The 20052-nt window shown below is 41.5% G+C and overlaps 1 protein-coding gene across 1 annotated transcript; it reads left to right on the plus strand.

Moving 5' to 3' along the window:
• Positions 1 to 8461: 8461 nt before the first annotated feature.
• On the plus strand, positions 8462 to 20052 carry tmtops3a (teleost multiple tissue opsin 3a). Its single transcript, XM_030062711.1, has 4 exons — positions 8462 to 8846; positions 13695 to 14023; positions 17344 to 17577; positions 19798 to 20052. The coding sequence occupies exons 1-4, from the start codon at positions 8462 to 8464 to the stop codon at positions 20050 to 20052; spliced, it is 1203 nt and encodes a 400-aa protein (XP_029918571.1).

A 20052-nucleotide genomic window follows, 5' to 3' on the forward strand; every position in this document is an offset into this window, starting at 1 on the left:
AATGTTCCCCAACACCTGATGCAGTCCTTGTTACCCCAGGTGATGTCCGAGCTGGTATGACTCTAACTCATGTCTGGGGTAGTTGGCTTGTGTAATTAGGAGTTTAAGCCACAGACTCTTACTGGAGACTAGGGTTTTGTTTGTTGGTTTTTGTGCTGTCGGAATGCACTAAGGAGAGTATACAGCACTGTAGGTGTTCCAGTTCATGGATTTTCTGATTTGAGCATTTTGCAGTGCACATTTAATTTCCATGACTTTACAATATTTTTTTTTTTTTAAAGTGGGGAAAAACTCAAATTGGTTTGTACAATTTTGGTCACACTTCCAGGTTTGCCTCACACTACACATCTTGGCCAAGCCATCAGACTCATGACACCAAGGTCATGACTTTGCTGTATGGCCTATGTGTTCTGCATGCTTCATGATACTATCAATTATAACAGGATAGCGGATAGAGTAGCAGTGATGATCCCTGTCTCTGGAGTCATATATGCCCTCACTGGCCTGGGATCAGATTCTAACAGGACATTTTCACCTTGCTCTGACTCTCTCAGCCTTCCTGCCTCTCAGCCTTACTATTGCCTCTATAAATGATGGGAGAATAGATAGCCCTCCTGAAAAGGTCTCTTGAAACAATTCACCTTGGATAAAAACACCAGCTAACTAACAATTTCATTTCAGTTTAAACTGCTTCCTTAGATCTTACTTATTACTGTAACATTCTTCAATGTGCAGGTTACACTAATTTGAACAAAAAACAGGAATGGTACTTTACATCAAGTTTCAGAATCTGGAAATAATACAACTCTTTGTGTCCATAACTGTCCATAACTGAAGAAGTTTCTTGGATGGGAAATGAGATTTCTTCAAGAATCTACAAGCAAGTTCAGCTGCCCTTGATTCAACTCACAGGTCATGGATCACCATGACCTGGATGACTGAGAACCTTCACAGACATCTTACGAAGCATTTTGGGAGGAACAATCCCAGAATGGTATGGGAGTATGAAAGGACAACCAGGAAAACTGGAGACTAAAGAAATCACCTACAGTTCAACCTGATACTCACACCTAAGTTCCTTTGTGAAAAGCCACAAAGCTGAAAAGAGAAAGCACAGAACCAACTACTGAATGAGGGAAGGCCAATTTCACAATTGAGGCTTTGAAAAAAAAAGACAGACTGTTGACTCTACAAATTGAATTCACATCTGCCCGGAACAGTTTTGGAGAAGCTCACTGAGGTCATTAAGAAACCACAACTATCTCAATGCGGTAAAAGTAAGGAAAGACAGGCACTGAAATTCCAAACCTTATAGTCACGAGCCAGCAAAACACTAGACCAGAGGAGCTCACCTGGAGGCAAAAGAAAGATGATCCCATGCTGGAGAAAATGCACAAATGATGGTGAAGAACCTGTCTGACAGGGAACTTACAGATATTCAGAAGTGAAGAAGCTGCTTTGACGAGAAGTGAAATGTCTTCAAGAATCAACAAACAAGTTCAGTTGCCCTCGATTCAGCCCTCCTCTGAGTTGGATGACTGAAACCTTCACAGACATTTTAAAAATGACTCAGTGCTCAATACTCTCACATATGTTCTGACTAACCATGTAAGGTGTTCAGGGATGGAAGTGACAAATTATATTTACTCACATTACCATAATTGAGGAGCTTTTTTGTGTACGTGTACTTTTTGCATATTTTTTTTAAGCCAATAGTGTTACTTTTACTTAAGTATATTTTTTTCTTGAGTATTATTCTTCACTACATTTTAAATCATATCCATTAAACAGTATAAATGATCAATGACGGATTGTAGAACCTTTCACAATAAAAGCACCTGACACAGTTATTGTTTTGAAAAAAAAAAAAAAAAACATTATAGCATATTTTTATAGTAATACTTCTGCTTCTACTTGAACAAAATATCAGCAAAGTAACAGTACTTCTACTTGAGTAGCAATTTCTAGTACTCTTTCCACCACTGGTGGGGTTTAAGGAGAGGAATTCTATGTGTGGGCATGCCTCCAAAAACCAACTTGAACACTTTCTAAACAGTACTTGTTAAGAGGGTGTAAGAGGGGCCTCAGTGCACTCCATGTATTGTCTCAAAGTGACATGAATGGTGTTTTGAAACACTTTCTTCTGACAGTGAATAGAAGCTCTAACGGCTTCGCTGAGGTGAAGCCATTACAGCCCCATTAGAGTGTGACTTAGACAGCATGAGTGGACATTTTTATCACCAGAAAGTGTAAAGATCAGCTGAGTTTTTGTCTGGGTCTACTCAGGGATGCTTTTGAAGACACAAACCCCTCTTCATCACCGTCTTTGTACATTTGCCTCTTCACACATTTGTACCACTTGTTCTGTTTCACAAGGTTAAGATGGTGTTAAGGCAGCATGTCTGATTAACACCAAGAGACAATAGAGCTGATGTACTTTCTTCGTTGTAAATGGGAACTCTGCTGTCATAAGAGATCTCTGGTTCTGGTGTTTTAACACCTTGAAGATGTCACTGTTTATACGAACTTTACCTGAAACTTTGTGTGCAGGTTTAATAAAATTCTGCACCACGATTTTTCAGCTTCTTGGAGGGTGATAATGAGGGAAGTAGGAGAGACAGGTAAATCTGAAGTTAGACCAAGGACAGATTTGTGACTCCAGCATTTTTCGGGCACTTAACACAACACACAAACTATTCTGTGATGACAGTAATGACAGAGAACAATACACTGGGTGAGGAAAATACTGTGTATCTGAGCGGTTGTTAGTATTTACATTTTGTGTCCATTCTGTGCACAAAACCAAACAACACACAGTAAGTAAGTACAAATAACTAATACCCAGCATTGGCAAAGACTGAGGCAAGACTAAATCAAAACAGATCTGAGTCCAAGACAAACACAACAATCTGGAGTTGAGTTGAGCTCTGCAGCCATGCACTTAACATTTTTCTCCCCAGTGCTTGAAAAGAGACATTTAACACATTACACATTATGTGAGAGTCTTCAGCATTTGCCTACAGGAGCAATTGAACAATATGAGCTCCACCAATGAATACCAATCCAATCCAATTGTACTGGGTGCTCAAGGGAGACTGCAGCAGACTGAAAACCTCACCAAATGACAAAGAAACTATCTGAATGTACAGATTGCACTAGAGGTGCAATCTGTAGACCTCCTCCTCCTTTAATCAAATGCTTACAGTGTTGGAGACTTGCAAACGGGAAAAGTATCATTTTTGGTATTCTAGGTGAAATCTTCAATGCAAGTGCCAAAAAACAACATTTGACTGTTTTCACCTTATTTTCAGCTCCCTTCATGGTCATGACCTATTGTAATGAGATTGCAGGTATGCTTGCGTCTGATTCGTTTAGTGTCAGCCATCCAACTGGTTTTTTAATAATCAGCCAGGGAGACATGTCAGAGTCCACCACTCACTACAGATATGGAGACTATTCATGGCCACAGATGGAGGAGCAGCTATCTCCACATGCTAAGTGTGGATTATTGATGGTATTGTGCTAATATTAGCTTCTACCCATCTGTTACTGCAATAAACAAGGGCCATATTTAAATGGGACTATGCTGGGACTGAAAAATATCCCCATCCATCATCAGTGATTCACACCTAGGAACATACACGTGAAGATGTAGGCACAGATGACCAACAAAAGTACATCTGCACATACCATAGTGCCAGCGAGACAGATAGACAGACAGGGTATTAAAATCATAACCAACTATGGTAGTGCTTTTCCTCTAGTTTGCCCTTTCAGTTTGTTTAGTTTCTTTTGATAATATAGACGCTTAATTGATTGCAGACTAGTGCATTCACATGAGACATTCACTTAAAAACACTATATTGTAATGCTGACACAGCCCAAAAAAAGAGAGAAAAATTAAAAGGAGACTTGCTCATTTCCCATCATATATTCTGCTTCATCTTAACTGACTGCCATTGAAGGCGATCAACGTCAATTCAAATCCAAACGTTGACTGCCAATTAGACTTTTCCAATGAGAGAGTGTATTCTTTCTTTTGGTGGTTTCGGTGTTTACATAGTCATAGAACAAACTATTCTGTGGGTCTTGAAAGATCAATTAAAATGCTCTAAAACGCTGGCAGTATGGGGCTCTCTGTTTGGAAAACGGCTGGCAGCCAATGAGTTAATGCAAAATTTTATTTATGTTTATAGGATGGATTCACATGTTCAGAGGGAAACACCACAGACAGGTCCCCAGTTTATCACAGGGCTCCACTGAATCTCTAATACATTTATTGCATCCACATTTAATCAAAAAAAATTGATGATAATTGGCGAGAAATATGATCAAAATTGAGTTGTCAGGGGCCCTGATGGCTCACGTTATGAAGCATGTGCCATGTAATTCTGAGGCTGAGCTGCAGCAGCCTGGGTTCAAATTTGTCCCAGACTGTTTGCTGCATGTCAACCCCACTCTCTGCCCTGTCTTTCCCATCTCTCTCCACTGTGACTGTCTCATAAAACAGAAAGGCCCAAAAAATAATCTTAATAAAAATTTAGTTGGCAAGGACAGAGATGTTTTTTATATATATAACTGTGATGCTCTTGTAGCAAAGAGTTTCTGCACACAGGATAAAGAACAGGAAAACGAGATTTAAATGCTGATGTAGATTTATGTGAGGCCTAATGGAAAAAAGCACAAAAAAGATACTTGAGATTTAATTTGTTCTTACACTAACAACATTTGGCTTGAGCCAAAATGTCTCTATTTTTTAAGCACGTAGCATTTTTCAGTCAGGCATGAAACAAATCTCCATTTTAATCTCAGCTGCCTCTCTTTTTAATGTTGTGTGCAAGAACTCTGTGACTCTATATTCTAATTTTTCCCCACCCTCCTGTGTATATTTATGCCTAAGCACTACTTGCTTCATCATATTTAGCACTCAACCATTCACTTTTGAAAACAAGTTTAGAATATAATCAGTGCAATATTTCATTGAAATTTGTGTGGGGAGCTCACTGAAATAGCTAGAGCAGGGTTAGATTGGATTCACTGTGATTACAAAGTGATTCTTTGAAAGTTTTACAACTTGCTCTATAAATCATAAACCATCCATCATTATGTGATTTTGGAGCAATAAAGAGCTTGCACACAGTACTAGTAACATGAAAGCCCACGATTTATGTAATGTCATTCCTACGATAATTTGCAATTTCACTTCATTAGAAATGCACTGGCAGGGATAGTTCACCAGTTACGACAGCATGTTAGACCCTGATGGACAGTCATAAGCAACAAAACACTTTTTCCAGGCTGAGGCCCACTACACTAATGTCAGTCAAGTCATTACAGGAGGGGAGGGGATTTTCTTGAGCAAAACATGCAGTGTTATCACTTCACTGTGTGCCTTAGTTCTGATTTCTGGGTGATCAATATGCATTTGGCCAGAATAGCGCAATACATTCAAGCCCTCCTCGAACTCCTAATTTACCTTTCCTCCCTTTAACCTTTACCTTAGTTAATATCTATTTTATTGACTTGCTTTGTCCAACCACGCATGCTGAAAACATTTAGCTGGATCTTTGTGCAAGAAAGGTAAGAATAGCTACAGCTAACTGACAACCACAATGACTTTTGGAATAAGTTAGTTAGCTAACTTACTATTTAATTGGGCAATTATATCTGTGTGGATGTGTGTGTTTCTCGACTTTTGAGATTTAACTGTTTCAAATGTTTTTCAATGGGAATCGATGAAAAGATAAATGTTCATGTGATGTGAACCTTGCTACGCAAAAGTAGTAGTATATAGCTGGATTGTGTTCAAAGGAAAAGCCTTAAGCCTCTGATGCTGAGGAACTGACACAGAAACCTGATGTTAACCGGTGATGTCAGAGATATTTGAGCATTTTCAGGCAATCAAACTCTAGCCGTGCTGAAAATGTCTTGCTGTGAAGTCATTTCATCTACATGTCACCAGCTATCACCACGGGAGCACAAAACATACACGATGGAAAAAAAATGCAGGTACATTACTTTAGCTGGAGGGCTAGCAAATAACAGGAAGTAAAAAGGGAGATGAGTATGGTTAAAAAATACAGCCTAACTTAAAATACAGAATAGATCTTAAACAAAATCCCAGGGTTTTCCAGCTCAAGATCTGCATAAAGGCAGGTGCCAATCAGGATCATGCTTGATTCCTCAGTATATATTACCCTAAGCTTATAGGCCTTAGGCTCACATGGAGGTACTAGTAAATAGTGTTAAAAGCACGAGAATAGGGAATGAAAGGTGCTGTGGATTTAAGGGGCTTCTCGTGAACAACTTGAGAAGTTTTGCATTTCTCAGAATACTGTGGACAGCAGCAGGTGAGGCCGAACTACAGAAGATATGAATTTTCTGTGAGTCAGGCATGGACTGAGCAGCCGTACAGGCTTTAAGCTGTTATCCCTCTTCCCCCTGTGTCAGTCAGCAGTCTGATCTGAGGCCCACGGGGAGGGAGGGGAGGAGAGGAAGGGGATCTGGACTGACGATTGCCTATCGACCGATGTTTTCAACACGCCAATGATGCTGATTGTGGAGGGAGAAGAGAGGGATTAGGTGTCCATGGCAGCAACGTGTCCATCACAGAGTGTCCAGGTGACACCATTAACCCCAGAATTGAAGAGATTTACAGACATCTTCCCTGATGATGACAGCCTCGGAGCGCGAAACGACATCTGTCACACAGGTCATCCATACACCGTTATCTTCAGCTTTCACGAGTGCCTCTCACTTTTGCATAAAGCAGCAATGGAGTATCCTTGGTCTTACGGCAGCATCCATACTCGGAGGTGTAATATGCACGTTGTAACATCAATTTTGCTTAAGGGAAAGGAAGGTTCATGGTTTGCAAGACTTAACATGATGCATTTTCAGTTTTGTGTCCTCCAGCTGAGTCCAATTGTCACGGCCATGGCTGTGCCTCCAGTTTATTCCTTGTGTTTTGAGTATTTTTCTGTCTGTGCTCCCCTATCTCTCTCTCTCTCTCTCTCTCTCTCTCTCTCTCTCTCTTTGTGTATGTGTGTGTGTGTATGTGTGTGTGTGTGTGTGTTTGTGTTGTGAGTCTGATTGCTGATCAGTCTGCACACCTGCACTGCATCCATTCATCAACTCAGCAGTGTATCAGCCTCGGTTCTTGATTCATTCATTGCCAGATCCTTGTTTCAAGGATCATGAGGTGGAACATGACCTGCCACACTGGTAGGTCAGAATTGTGCATTATAAGCTTTGATTTTTGTGTTGGTTTTACCTCTGAACAATTTCTTGTGTTCCCGCGCCCCAGTATCATTTACATGCCAGCCTGTTTTACGCTCATTTTCCTGCCTGCCACTCTAATGTCCAGCCTTCCAAGGTGTCTTCATCCCTGCTCATCCCTGCTTCGCTAGCCACCAGCCTCCCTCAGCCCACTGCCTTTGCCTGCCAATCTCCTCACTTTCATCCTCCTTCACTCCATGAGAGCTCACAATAAACCTTTTCTTATTCATTCTAATTGTGAGTCAGTGTCCCTCATTTGGGTTCTTCTTATTGATCGCAACACTAATTCGTTTTACACCTTTGATTAAATGACATTAAACAACAAAAACGGGGGCGGGGGGTGGGGGGGGGGGGGGGGGGGTTCTTCTCAACAAATTTAACTTAAAATGCAACAGCACTGTGCCACAGCAGCCCACTGAGGCAGGTTTATTATGTAGTGTATTGGAGCGGATTGACGACAGAAAATGCTGAATAGATGGGAAACTTTCTCTGCTGCTCACACACTTTGGGCTCCATTGAACCAACAATAGGCAACAACTGTGCTAAGACAATGAAAGCAGCACATAATGCAAACACAGCACAGCAAAATCTAATGACCACTCTTTGTGTTTTCAGAACACAATGTTCTGAATAATCTGTGCGATCAATTTGATTGTGGCCATTCGAATGATCTGCCCTGTATCTACACTGAAATATCCTGCAGTCTAGTGGCCACCATAACTTCACAAATCTGGTTCGCTTCTGAAAATCAGCAGAGCAAAAATTGAATTCTGGAGATTTAAGAATTTACAAAGGCTATTGTGATCAAAATGACTCATTATAATAACCCAAGAATCGTGGTAGTGTGAGGGAGGTGAAATTAAAGAGAAAGGAGAGACGAAGATGAAGAAGGAGAGAGGCGAGAGAGAGAGAGAGAGAGAGAGAGAGAGAGAGAGAGAGAGAGAGAGAGAGAGAGAGAGAGAGAGAGAGAGAGAGCGTTATATATTTATTTATGTATTGGGTAGCCTATAAAGCAGAGCACGGGGCAGACTCAACTCCCCGCTATTTTACAAGTCAGTAACTGTGTTGCATCGCAGGCTGACGGGCACTGGGGCTGTTCAACACTTTGAAAAACAGAGTGAACGCCTTTTTTGCTCCTCCTTCCCTCCAGGTCCTCTCCAGCCCTCTCCTCTTTCGGGGTGCTATGGTTGGCAACATACGAGGTTATAACTTCAGCACCACAGACAGCGCCATCCCCCTCTCCAATTTAAGCATAAATGCCAGTGTCCGCGACTCCTACGCGCCCCACGGCCCCGCCGCAATGAGCCGGACTGGCCACACGATAGTGGCGGTGTGCCTCGGGTTTATTTTAGTGGTAGGGATCTTCAACAATATCCTCGTCCTGCTGATCTTCGCAAAGTTTCGCAGTCTCTGGACGCCCATCAACCTAATCCTGTTGAACATCAGTGTGAGCGACATCCTCGTGTGTGTTTTCGGGACTCCCTTCAGTTTCGCGGCGAGCCTGTACGGCAGATGGCTCATAGGAGACTTCGGCTGCAAGTGGTACGGCTTCGCCAATTCCCTCTTCGGTGAGTGATGAGAGCAAAACTTTATGAATGTGAAAAGTTTGTTCACTGAGAAAAAAAAAATCATCTTTACAAATCATTTTGTCTCATGCTCAGTTAAAACCAGTAGGAAAAATCTGCCAGTGGCATGAGGTAATCCCACTTGTTTCCAGTTCAGTTTCACTATATTCAGGATTTTTTTCTGGGCACAAGAATAACAGTAATAACTAATTACCTGCTTTATTCTGCCACTAGTATCCAGCAAAAGACATGTAATTCCAGGAGATTCTGGAAATCATGAGATAAGAACTGGAAACAAGTGGGATTATCTCATCACACTGTCAGATTTCCCCCCACTTGTTTTGTGAAAAACAAGTGGGGGGAAAGAATTTTCGAAACAAGATGCAAGGCAGGTTCTTCCAACTTTAAAAGTCACATTTCTGAGGGAAAAATCTTTGCTCTGAAATAAGTGCAGATATATCGCGTTTTCCAGCACCTATATTGTTTTTGACTCCTTGAACTAAAGGGCAAATTGAAATTTTACAGTAAAATGCAAGCTTATTAACACTTGGATGGTTATTTATTTAATGCTGTAAGGGAAATAAGGCTACAAATCATGCATACATAAGGCTACATTCGATATAACACCTATATGCTAATATGATGACTATAGCAAGAACAAATCATGACAAATGCTGCCTCTTACCTCACTAATGGACAGGGATGCAGAAAATACTAATATGTATCAATAATATTCAACTATATCAAGACAAAGAGGACTAAAAGGTGTGTGTTAGACTTGGATATAATCCTGTTACCCTGGTTTCTTTTTCCACTGACATGTGAGGACTCCCAAATCAACCCCACTTCACCCCCACCACACACATGCTTACACACAAATAGCCTCTTGAGGCTTTCAACTGAAATGAGGGTTACACGAGTCTTCATCAAGTCAGCTGCCAAGTCATTTGCCATCTGTCAACTCAAGTAAGAGGGTCTGCTGTTACTGACTTACACCATCCTCTGCTTGTTTCAAAACTGTGCATCTTCAGCAAAATTTCTCTGCTGCTTTGATTACTTTACTTGTTTCACACACAGAAACATGTTCAGCATGATGCCATCCGCTGATGAGTCACTACAGCTGCTGCCTGTCATAAAACACACACACACACAATATGCGCACACACACCCAGACACACTTGCTAATCCATGACTAAGCCATTTTATTACTCAAGTCAACTTTATTCATGTAGGGCTTCACACACAACACAGTTGATCCAAAATGTTTCACAGCACTCACAGAGGATAACAAAAACAGGGACACAAACTAAAGACAAGGAAAAAACACAATTGTAAAGAGAAACAGGAGAAATCAGAGTGTCTGGATCTTGGGACAGACAGAAGTCTTCGGTCGGATGATCTCAGCTCTCTCACAGTGTGATATAGGAACAGGACTTCTGTGATGTAAGAGGGGATGAAACCATTTCACACTTTGTAGACAAACATCAGGATTTTAAAATCAGTTCTATAGCTAACAGGCAGCCCATGTAGGCAGAAGCCTTAGACCTTGCAGCTGCATTATAAACTACTTGGAGATGGGATAAACAAGACTGAGTGATACCAAAATATAGCACATTGCAATAATCAAGGCAGGAGGATATGAAGGCATGGATGACATTCTCCAGGTCCGAAGTACAGAGAATTGATCTGAGTTTGGAGACGAGAACGAGCTGCATGAAGCTTTGTTTTACCACCTGATTGATTTGTTTGTCAAACTTCAATCCTGGATGCCAGAATTTTTGCATGCAATTTAACAGAAGCAGGCAATGGGCCAGGATGATGAGAAATAATGTTGGTCAAATGCTGTGGTCCAAATAAAATAACTCATGTCCTGAGGATATGAGTTATTTTAGTTTAGTTGGAATAATTCTGAGTGACCACTAGGGGATCTTCATAGAAGAGACAATATGGTGAAGTTCTGGTAAAGTGATGGGGCTAAGGGAATTTGGACCTGCAGTGTTCTCAGAGGAGAAAGACAGACTATTTGAAGATGGAACAACACTATCTCTGATGTCAAATACTTTGTCTCTGAAGAAGTTTAGGAAATCCTCACATTTATAGTCAGATGCTTCTGAGCGGGAGGTGTGAGTGGAGGAGGTGACAGAGTTTAACACACTAGGCAGTATCCTGGGTTTTGTCAATGTCATTAGAGTAAGTATTTAGCTCTGGTATTTTTGACAGCCAGTTTGTATTTATCCAAGAGACTCTTGAGAATTTGAAATGAGATCTGCAGTTTATCCCACTTGTACCTTCACTCTGGTCTTTTGCTTGCTCTTCTTATTTCTTTTGTATCAATGTAATTAAACCATGCTGAGGCCAAAGCCTTATGTTTTTTCTTTAGTTTGGACAGCAAACAGAGTCAAGGGTGTCTGAAACAATGCTGCTGAATAGAAGGACAAGTTCCTCTGTGCTCACATGAGAAGGTGCAGCTTTGATTCTGGTAATGATGTTAGCCTCTCTATAGGTTTCTGCTAGCCTAGTGGCAGTGGAAGAATTTAAAATGCGGCAGTGGAAAAGAGCAGGGCGGACAGGAAAAGTGTGCAGCAAATCGAGATCAAAAATGATTGTCCTGTGACCAGATAGTTGGAAATCTTCTACCACAGAGTCGGAGACAGAGAAAACTAAATCTAAGGTATTGCCTTTAACATAGGTTTGGCCATTCACAGATTGTTGGAGACCAAAGGATTCAAGTAAATGTATAAAATCACAAGTCATGGCTTCAGGCAGACAGCAAATGTGAATGTTGAAAACTGAAAACTCTGAGAATGAGAATATGATCATATTTCAGAGCAATGTGAGAGAGAAGGTCAGAGAATTCACAATTTATAACCTGTTAAAAGAAACTGGATTGCTGTAGCAGCTCAACTATTCAATTTGTTCAATTTGTTGTTATGTTCTGTATGTTATGTTATGTAAAAAGTTGTTATGTGCCCAGTGATGCTGCAGTGGCTGAAGGACTAATCCACCAAAAACATCTAAGTAGACAAAGTGATGCAATTTGATAGGAAGGAATTTCTCAACTTGTACATGTCAGGATTTGGAGTGAGTTGCCTCAGAGTCAAAGAGCGACACTTTTAGCCTCACAAATTTACACCTCCATCATTGAAGAATGACCTTTTTCCACCAACAGTAGCCTAAACAGAGGAGAAGCCAATGCAAAAACAAGATATTCTGCATTTTGAGTAAGGGTCCACTGGTAGTACTTCTCTCCAAGGGTCCACTGGTACTACTTCTCTCCACCTAGACACACAACCAACAGCTGAAAGCACTGGACACCAGTTTGCCTCTGTTCTTTTGGGGGAAAGGGGGTGGAAAGGGGGTGAAGACAGTGAAGTATAAGTGGAGTGTGGGTGCAACAGAAAAAGTTAATTTTAAGTCTTCATTATAAAACTCCTTGAATGATTTGAACATCACAGGTTGATGAGCAGAATCATAAATATCTTAGAGTAGATTTTCCCTGCAGGTTTTCTCTCACTGAGTGAGATCCGGGAATTCTCATTTTATAATGAAAATATTCATGTAGACTATTCATGCCCAATATCTTTCTTCTAAGACATAAAAGTAGAAACAAGTTCAGTTTTAACCTGCCCAAATACAAATACAAGTATATTCATGTTAGTATATACATTCTCTAGTCATTTGTTTTGGGCCAGGCCTGTCAGTCTTGTAGTACTCAGTCACGGCTACAATGACAGCATCATGGGAAAAGAGCTCTTGAAGCTAGTGTCAACAGAAATATCATTTAGAAATATCACATTTCACATTGTGAGTTCCCTTCAGAGTCCCACAAAATATGTGTTTAATATTTATCAAAACATGTTGAATTATTCCACACAATGCCTGCTGAGACTGGCTCCAGCCCCTTGTGTCCATGCATAGAAATAAGTGGGTAAAGAAGCTCAATGAATGTAGGAGAGGGCTCCCAGGCATGAAACCCACTGTTATACACAAACAGGTTACTAGGTATAAATACCTAGGCACAGTGGTTGACTGTAAATTTTGAGGGAAATACAAATGCTATTTGTAGAACAACCCAACAGGGTCTTTTTTTTCTTAGAAAATGTTGGTATTGTAATGTTTGTACATAATGACCCTAATTTATTTTATTTTAAGTTGTTGTTTTTTTTGTTTTTTTTTTTTGTTTTTTTAGCTCCATAGTTCGCTTTGCGGGTGGGTCGGTCGATTGGTCCCCACCTTTTGGCAGCCACAGTCTTCACTCTAGGAAATTACGAGAAATTTGACATGGAGGTCAAGTGTGTGTGTGTGTGTGTGTGTGTGTGTGTGTGTGTGTGTGTGTGTGTGTGTGTGTGTGTGAAGGTGTGTGTTTCTGTTCATGCTGATTGGCTAAAAGGGGGTGCGGCAGTGGGACTGGCATGTGGCAAAAGGCGCATAACTTCAAACTTTGTAGAAACACACACACACACACACACACACATAGATAGATACACCTAGACTTTGACTGACAGTTGCCCCTCAGAGGTTCCTTGTTCCCTGGTGTGGGTTCGCCCAGCCATCTCATTCTGTTGCTCCATCAGTTCATTGGTCTACAAAGCTGTGCCAACCCTATAGCAAACACAGCTTTATATCTATGAAAGTTTTCTATCTAGTTAGAGAGATGGTCCTTCAGTCAAAGTTTTGATATCAGAGCCTCTGTGTACCAGCTCCAGACAAAAAATAAATATCAGATGACCCAGTTTTCTGATCTGCCACGGAGGAAGGCAAATGAAAAAGAGAGCTTTGTTGTGAGGATGAATAAAGTATCCTATCCTAACTGTATCTGTTCTCCTTTATCTCCCCTTCTCTCCTTCTAAGGGATCGTGTCCCTGGTGTCCTTGTCTGTTCTCTCCTATGAGCGTTACACGACCGTGCTGCGCTCCACCCAGATCGACATATCAGACTTCAGGAAGGCCTGGCTGTGTGTCGGCGGATCCTGGCTCTATTCACTGTTCTGGACCTTGCCACCTTTCCTGGGCTGGAGCAGCTATGGGCCCGAGGGACCCGGTACCTCGTGTTCAGTCCAGTGGCACCTGCGCTCGGCCACCAGCGTCTCTTACGTCTTGTGTCTCTTCATCTTCTGCCTCCTGCTGCCCCTCCTGCTCATGGTCTACTCTTATGGTCGAATCCTAGTTGCCATCAGGGGGGTGAGTTCACAATGATATTTCATACTTTTTTAAAAATACTGTTCATTTTCAACATATTCCAGTCTGGTATGGCTTAGCATATATTTGCATTATTTCAATAAAAAAATCCATAAATTACAACCAATATTGAGAAAACATCCGTTGTAAACATATTATGTGTTAAAAAACTAACACATCCATATCCAAAGATGTACTAAAAATCCATCAAGCTAATTTAATATTATTGCCATAGTTTTGGTGATGTTATGTGATGTATTCTGACATATGTTGTCTTTTTTATGTTAAAAAAAAAATAAACTAAGTTTAATTTATAGCCCTAATCCTAACCCTAAAAGACATGTCATAAAAAATCAAGGAAACAAAGTCAGTTCTTTTGTGTGTGTGTGTGTGTGTGTGTGTGTGTGTGTGTGAGACTGTGCACTTGTTTATGAGAGCCCTCCATGCCCACATTCCCTGCAATATCAGGGCAGCACCCAGGAGAAATAAGTGAACAGTAGATGGCAGCTAAGAGTTAAGGAAGGTTCCACTGAAGAGTTCTTAAGCCTGAGTTTGGCTTAATCTGAAGTTAATCCACAGTGTGTGCTTTTGGAGCATTTCTGCGACTATATATCTGACTTTCTGATGGAGAGGAAGTATGTCCATATGCCAGGAATTCATTTTATTTGATGAGAATCCATCTTATTACTCACCCTCTCAGACCAGTTTATCAGTTTATTTCTGCTATACCTTGGGCCTTTTTGTTTTGAATAGATATCTACATATCCATGTCTTCCTCTCCAATAAGTCAGTATCTTTTTCATCTTTATTTTTGGATTTACAATATTCACCCATTTTGTTCATTCAAACATTTCATTGAAAAGAGGTTCATTTTGGTAACCTTTTTGCACAGCAATGTTCAAATTCAAAGATATTTAATATTGACTCAAAATATCTGCTATCATCAGCTTCAGTCAAACAAACAAACAAACAAACAAACAAAAAAAAAACAAAGAGCAAACAAAGAATCCCATCAGTATCAGTACTGGCAGAAACAAACCCACATTGGGAGAGCCCTAATGTGGAGGACAAACAGTTTCTTCTCTTGGCTGCTTTAAAAAGGCAAAGATAACGTGAATAAACCTATTATTGTGCCTACATGTATTTGCTCCACAGTGGCTCTTGAGATGGCAGGGTTGTGTTGTGGGGACAGCCAGTCGTGGCTCCGGATGAGTGATAATTAATATTCATTTATGTGGTTTAAAGGCAATTTTAAAGAGTATCAAGCCAGGCAATCCTGGAGGCCACAGCATTGTATTCACCCTCTTACAATTGATTTATCCTGCTGGAGTGTAGAATTGAGGCACTGTGTTTGGGGGGATCAGGATCGGGCTGCGTTCAGCTGGGCAGTGACCCCCCTCTCAGATTTTAGTGACTCATCCCCACCTCAGAGGGGCTTATATAACCCTGGCACTCGCAGATATAATTGGTCATTAAAGGCTTTGAATTGGTTAGCCACCATTCTATGAATGAATCACCTGGAAGATATTTTTAGAGAGTAGCAGCAGCCCATTACTACTGGATGCCCACTATTATGTAGAGACTCGTTTTTTTTTTTTTCAAACTGTGCTCCTGAGGGAGTGGGAGAGGAGACTGCCTCTGCAGACTTGGTTAGTGAATGAGTGAAATGGGCTTCAGTCATTTACTAGTCGCCTCCCTGCTGAGAGCCCTGCCTCCGGCTTTTCTTAGAAACTTAGCAATCAGTCAGCAGAACCTGCTGCTGGCTTCTGAAAGGTGATGTACACTGACTCGCAAGAAGGAGATACGACATTTATGTGAGCAGCATCAGCATGGATCAATCTTGGATTTGTATAGTTTTTCTCTGCCTGACAGCAGCACATTAAAATTCCAGTCACAGTGCTATCTACAAAGCTTCTCCTGTGGTCTCATACACTGCTGTGAAATTTGTCCTTCCATTATATAATAGGGGCTTGTGGAACTGGCATTGTACACATTTCTGCCAAAACATGAATTATTTCATTGCCAGACAAAAAGCTCTATGTGTGCCAAAATATTGATGGGAACACAATCCTGCACTGATCCTTAAACTTCTATGTCATGTTTTCTATGACTGTAATGAGACCAGTCCAGAATTATGCATTTGCTCTTACTCAGAACTGCCAACCTAAAAAAATCTCATTCATAAACCAGTGTGAGCTTGCTGAGATCCCTCTCTGATTTTCTCCAAGTGTGACGTCAAACATAGGACATGTTCTGTGAAGCCATATGGTTTGCTCTGATGAGTAAATGTTACCAAAATAGTAAGCAGAAGGTTGGGGGAACAGAGGTTATAGCCTACGTTGTCTGGCCGAGATGTTCACCTACTGGTGAGTGGTACGATGACAAGCAGCTGAGGGGTCATTGCAGCAACTACAGCAGTGTAAGATCAAAACAGAGGGGGGGATCACGGTGGGCAGAATTTTGCTAAAGACAGCACGGTGACTACTTGGTCTCTGACATGTCTGATCTAATTTTAAACCTCAGCCACAGCAGGGAAGGGTCTGTAGGAGTGATGAAAGAACTTCAACAATACTGGACATGCGTCACGTTAACTGCTGATTGGACTAACTCAGGCAAAACATTAACAATCATCAGCAAACTTAACTGCAAGTCTTTCCCTGGTTCCTAACTGGTTATCAATGTGCTTTTTTTTCTTTAGGCTAGTACTATTAATCTTTAGTACCATCTTCATTATCCACCATGATTTGAGAGTTCCTAAATATCAATAACTGTAATAAAATGAAGTTTTAGGCTGCATTTTCTGCAGTAATGCATTTTAGGAGGGTTGGGTGCCTCTCTTGCCTCTTCTGGTACGATGTTAGTTTAGTAAAACGGCTAAAATTGGGATTAATAACCAGGAACTGCACACAATTGGCATGCTGGGTTAACATGCTAACAAGTTACAGTTCATCTTTTAATATTTGTTAAAACTAGCAAAGGATAAAGGGTGGAGTTGAAGAGTCCTTCAAATGGGCAGGAAAAATAAAAACTGAGGTGGCGTTCTGATTGGATCCCTCCTCTTATACTTGTGAACATAACTTTAAACTTTAAATTTTAAAAAGTGCTCTTAAAACCTGATGGTAATTATTGTGTATGCGAAACATTGCGTAAGGGTGATGAAACATTATTTGACTCTGAAATTGTTGGAGACAGACTGTTGGTGTGTGTCAGACATATAGGCAACAACTAAAGGACAACATGGGTGGCACAAAACCAGCAAAACAGTGTTTCGTTCATGTTGCAGTATTATGCTAATATGCGCCATCCCTCTTACCTGTGTACAGGTGGGTAAGATCAACCTGCTGGCAGCTCAGCGTCGCGAGCAGCACATTTTGATGATGGTGTCATCTATGGTGTCCTGCTACCTGCTGTGCTGGATGCCCTATGGCATCATGGCCCTGCTGGCCACCTTCGGTAGATCCGGACTGGTCACCCCCACAGCTAGCGTGGTGCCGTCTGTCCTGGCCAAGTTCAGCACTGTTGTCAACCCTGTCATCTACATGTTCTTCAATAACCAGGTGAGGGCCACAGGCAGGGTAAGTGGCATGTGGTGGGTTAATCCAGAATCAAAGGTTGCATCTTAGCTGCTGAAATGCTTATGACTGCCCAGCTGTCCCTGTCCATAAAGCAGAGAGGGGAAGGGGAGAAAGAGAGCGACAGTGCCTACATCTACAGAGGACATGGCACCCAACAATCTGACACTAAGGAGCTTATCACAAACTCAACCAATCCCTGCATTAGTTGCAAGATCACCACAATATTTCTGCATAAAATGGTGCAATGCAAAAAATGTTCTGTCTGTATTTAAGATGTGATTAGTGGGTTTTTGTTTTTTTTTTTGTCATCAATAATATTTGCCTTTGGGGCACCCTAATGGCTGACCTTGTAGAGTACACTCAGTGTATCAGGGCTAAGTCCTTGGCACAGGTTCAAGTCTGTCCTGGGAATATCATTCCTTCTTACTCCCTGCTATGCCCCTGAGACAGTACAGCACATCACAGCAGCAAAGTGTATGGAACAAAGTTATAGTCACAGTAGCACTGTGTACAGGAACATCTGCATTGTATTGGGGCTGGAGATCCCACGGTCAAAATGGAAGACCTCCTAAGGTGGTTGAGAACATCAGAGCCAAGATCTTGTGGGACTTCCAGATCCAGACTGATAAACTGCTGGTGGCAGATCAACCAGACATTGTGGTGGCCAACAAACAGCAGAAGAAGATAGTAGTGATAGATAAACATCAATATAGATCAAGTTCTTGTGGTTGGTCCACCCCATGAATGGTTTCTCTGACCCCTCCGACCAGTGTCTTGACTCCTCCAGGGGCAGTTTAACGGATGGCAGTTCATAATTTCCCTGGGTGGGGGGACAGATAACGGGAGAAAAAAAGCACAAGGATGCAGGTTTAATCCATGGGAGACGCCTGTGACAGAACTGCTTCCACCCCCACATCAGAGACACCCACCTCTAGCACGAATGGAGCTGCACTGGAGTTGTGGGTCAAGAGCAACCTGGATGGTTTCAGAGGTGAAAGACCACTTGAGTGTGGAGGTTTCCTCAGCTGCTGTAGACCAGAAGAAAACCTTGGGAGAGGTGAGAGCAGATAGAGACGCAGCAGTGGTGCTGTAGGTGCGACTACACTTCTTGTAGAGGTTGGCAAAGCCCTGAAACTTCTGGAGCTCCTTGTGAGTGGTGGGCTGAGGCCAATCGAGCACCCTCTTAACTTTGTCAGTGTCCATTTCCAGCCTCCGTGCAGACAACACAAAGCCAGGGAAGGAGCCATTGTCTTGGTGAAACTCATATTTTTAAGTTTTGACAAAAAGATGCTTCCCCAGCAGCTGCAGAAGCATACGCCAGATATCATGCACATGTTCCTGTGGGAATCTGGTGAAGATCAGGATGTCGTCAAGGTAAACAGACACAAACCTGTTGGCCTGCTGGCGTTTGGTGCGTCATGTTACTTTTCTCCTGCACAAAATAGAGCCGCCTACTTCACTCAGCAGGAACAAACTGTAATGGAGAGCTATGAGGAGTACAAAAAAAAAAAAAAAAAAAAGATCACTGTGGCTGCTAATAAGGCCAGAGAAGAGAGAGATCATGTAAATTTATAAATTATCTTCAGACCTAAAAAAAAAAAAAAAAAAACATATTCATCCTGTAGAGCCTGTATCCTAGTTTGTATCTTATTGTTCTCCATGTGGTTTCATCATTCTGAAACCATAACACAGCAAATGTCGTGGTTGACTAATTTTCACTCCTGCCATCTAAACAGAGGCAAAAATTGTCTGATGTTACTGTTTTTAAGGATTCAAGGATTCAAGGATTCAAGGAACTTTATTGTCATACCAGTTCACACTTACATGCTAGTGGTACGAAATTAGCACTCAGGTCCCGGTATAAGCCAGTAACTTAGTAGTAAGTTACATAACATAGGTAGGATAGACATTTGGTATAAACAGGATGACTAATCTTATTTTTGTTATACGATGCCGGAGTTCAAAGAATACATGTTAAGCTGACAAATCTGCAACATTTGAATCCATACCATAAAAAACAGTAAAACATTGCAAATTGCATTGAAATTTAAAGTTTCTGTGGCACAGAAGCAACTTATTTTGTGTGGAAAAAATGGTGGAATGTTTTTCTTCTAGTTTAACCACTGAAAGATTTTTGAACCCACATACAGTATGTTAACTGTTAATGGCATTGCAGCCTTATGTTTTTGTTCTGCTGTGCAGTTTTATAGATGCTTTGTGGCCTTCATGAAGTGCCGCGGCGAGTCCCAGTCTGTTCACGGCATCAACACGCAACAGAGCAGCAGAGAGGAGCAGCCGACACCAGGAGCACAATTTTCTCGCCTCTTCCCCGTCCACAGACGTTCCTTGCCTGGCTCCACACAGCCTCAGATCTTCAGCAGCCCAGGACACACTCCCCACTGTGGCCCACAGAGGGACCGACACAACCTGTCCCTCGTCGTCTACTACAGTCCATAG

This window comes from Myripristis murdjan, chromosome 10 (assembly GCF_902150065.1).
Source record: "Myripristis murdjan chromosome 10, fMyrMur1.1, whole genome shotgun sequence".
Taxonomy (NCBI): domain Eukaryota; kingdom Metazoa; phylum Chordata; class Actinopteri; order Holocentriformes; family Holocentridae; genus Myripristis; species Myripristis murdjan.

Excerpts from the sequence above, each read along its gene's own strand:
- tmtops3a (XM_030062711.1), top strand. The coding sequence starts at position 8,462 with ATGGTTGGCAACATACGAGGTTATAACTTCAGCACCACAGACAGCGCC. Across the intron at positions 8,847-13,694 it reads CTTCGCCAATTCCCTCTTCG|GGATCGTGTCCCTGGTGTCC; the intron begins GTGAGTGATGAG and ends TCTCCTTCTAAG. Across the intron at positions 14,024-17,343 it reads TCCTAGTTGCCATCAGGGGG|GTGGGTAAGATCAACCTGCT; the intron begins GTGAGTTCACAA and ends ACCTGTGTACAG.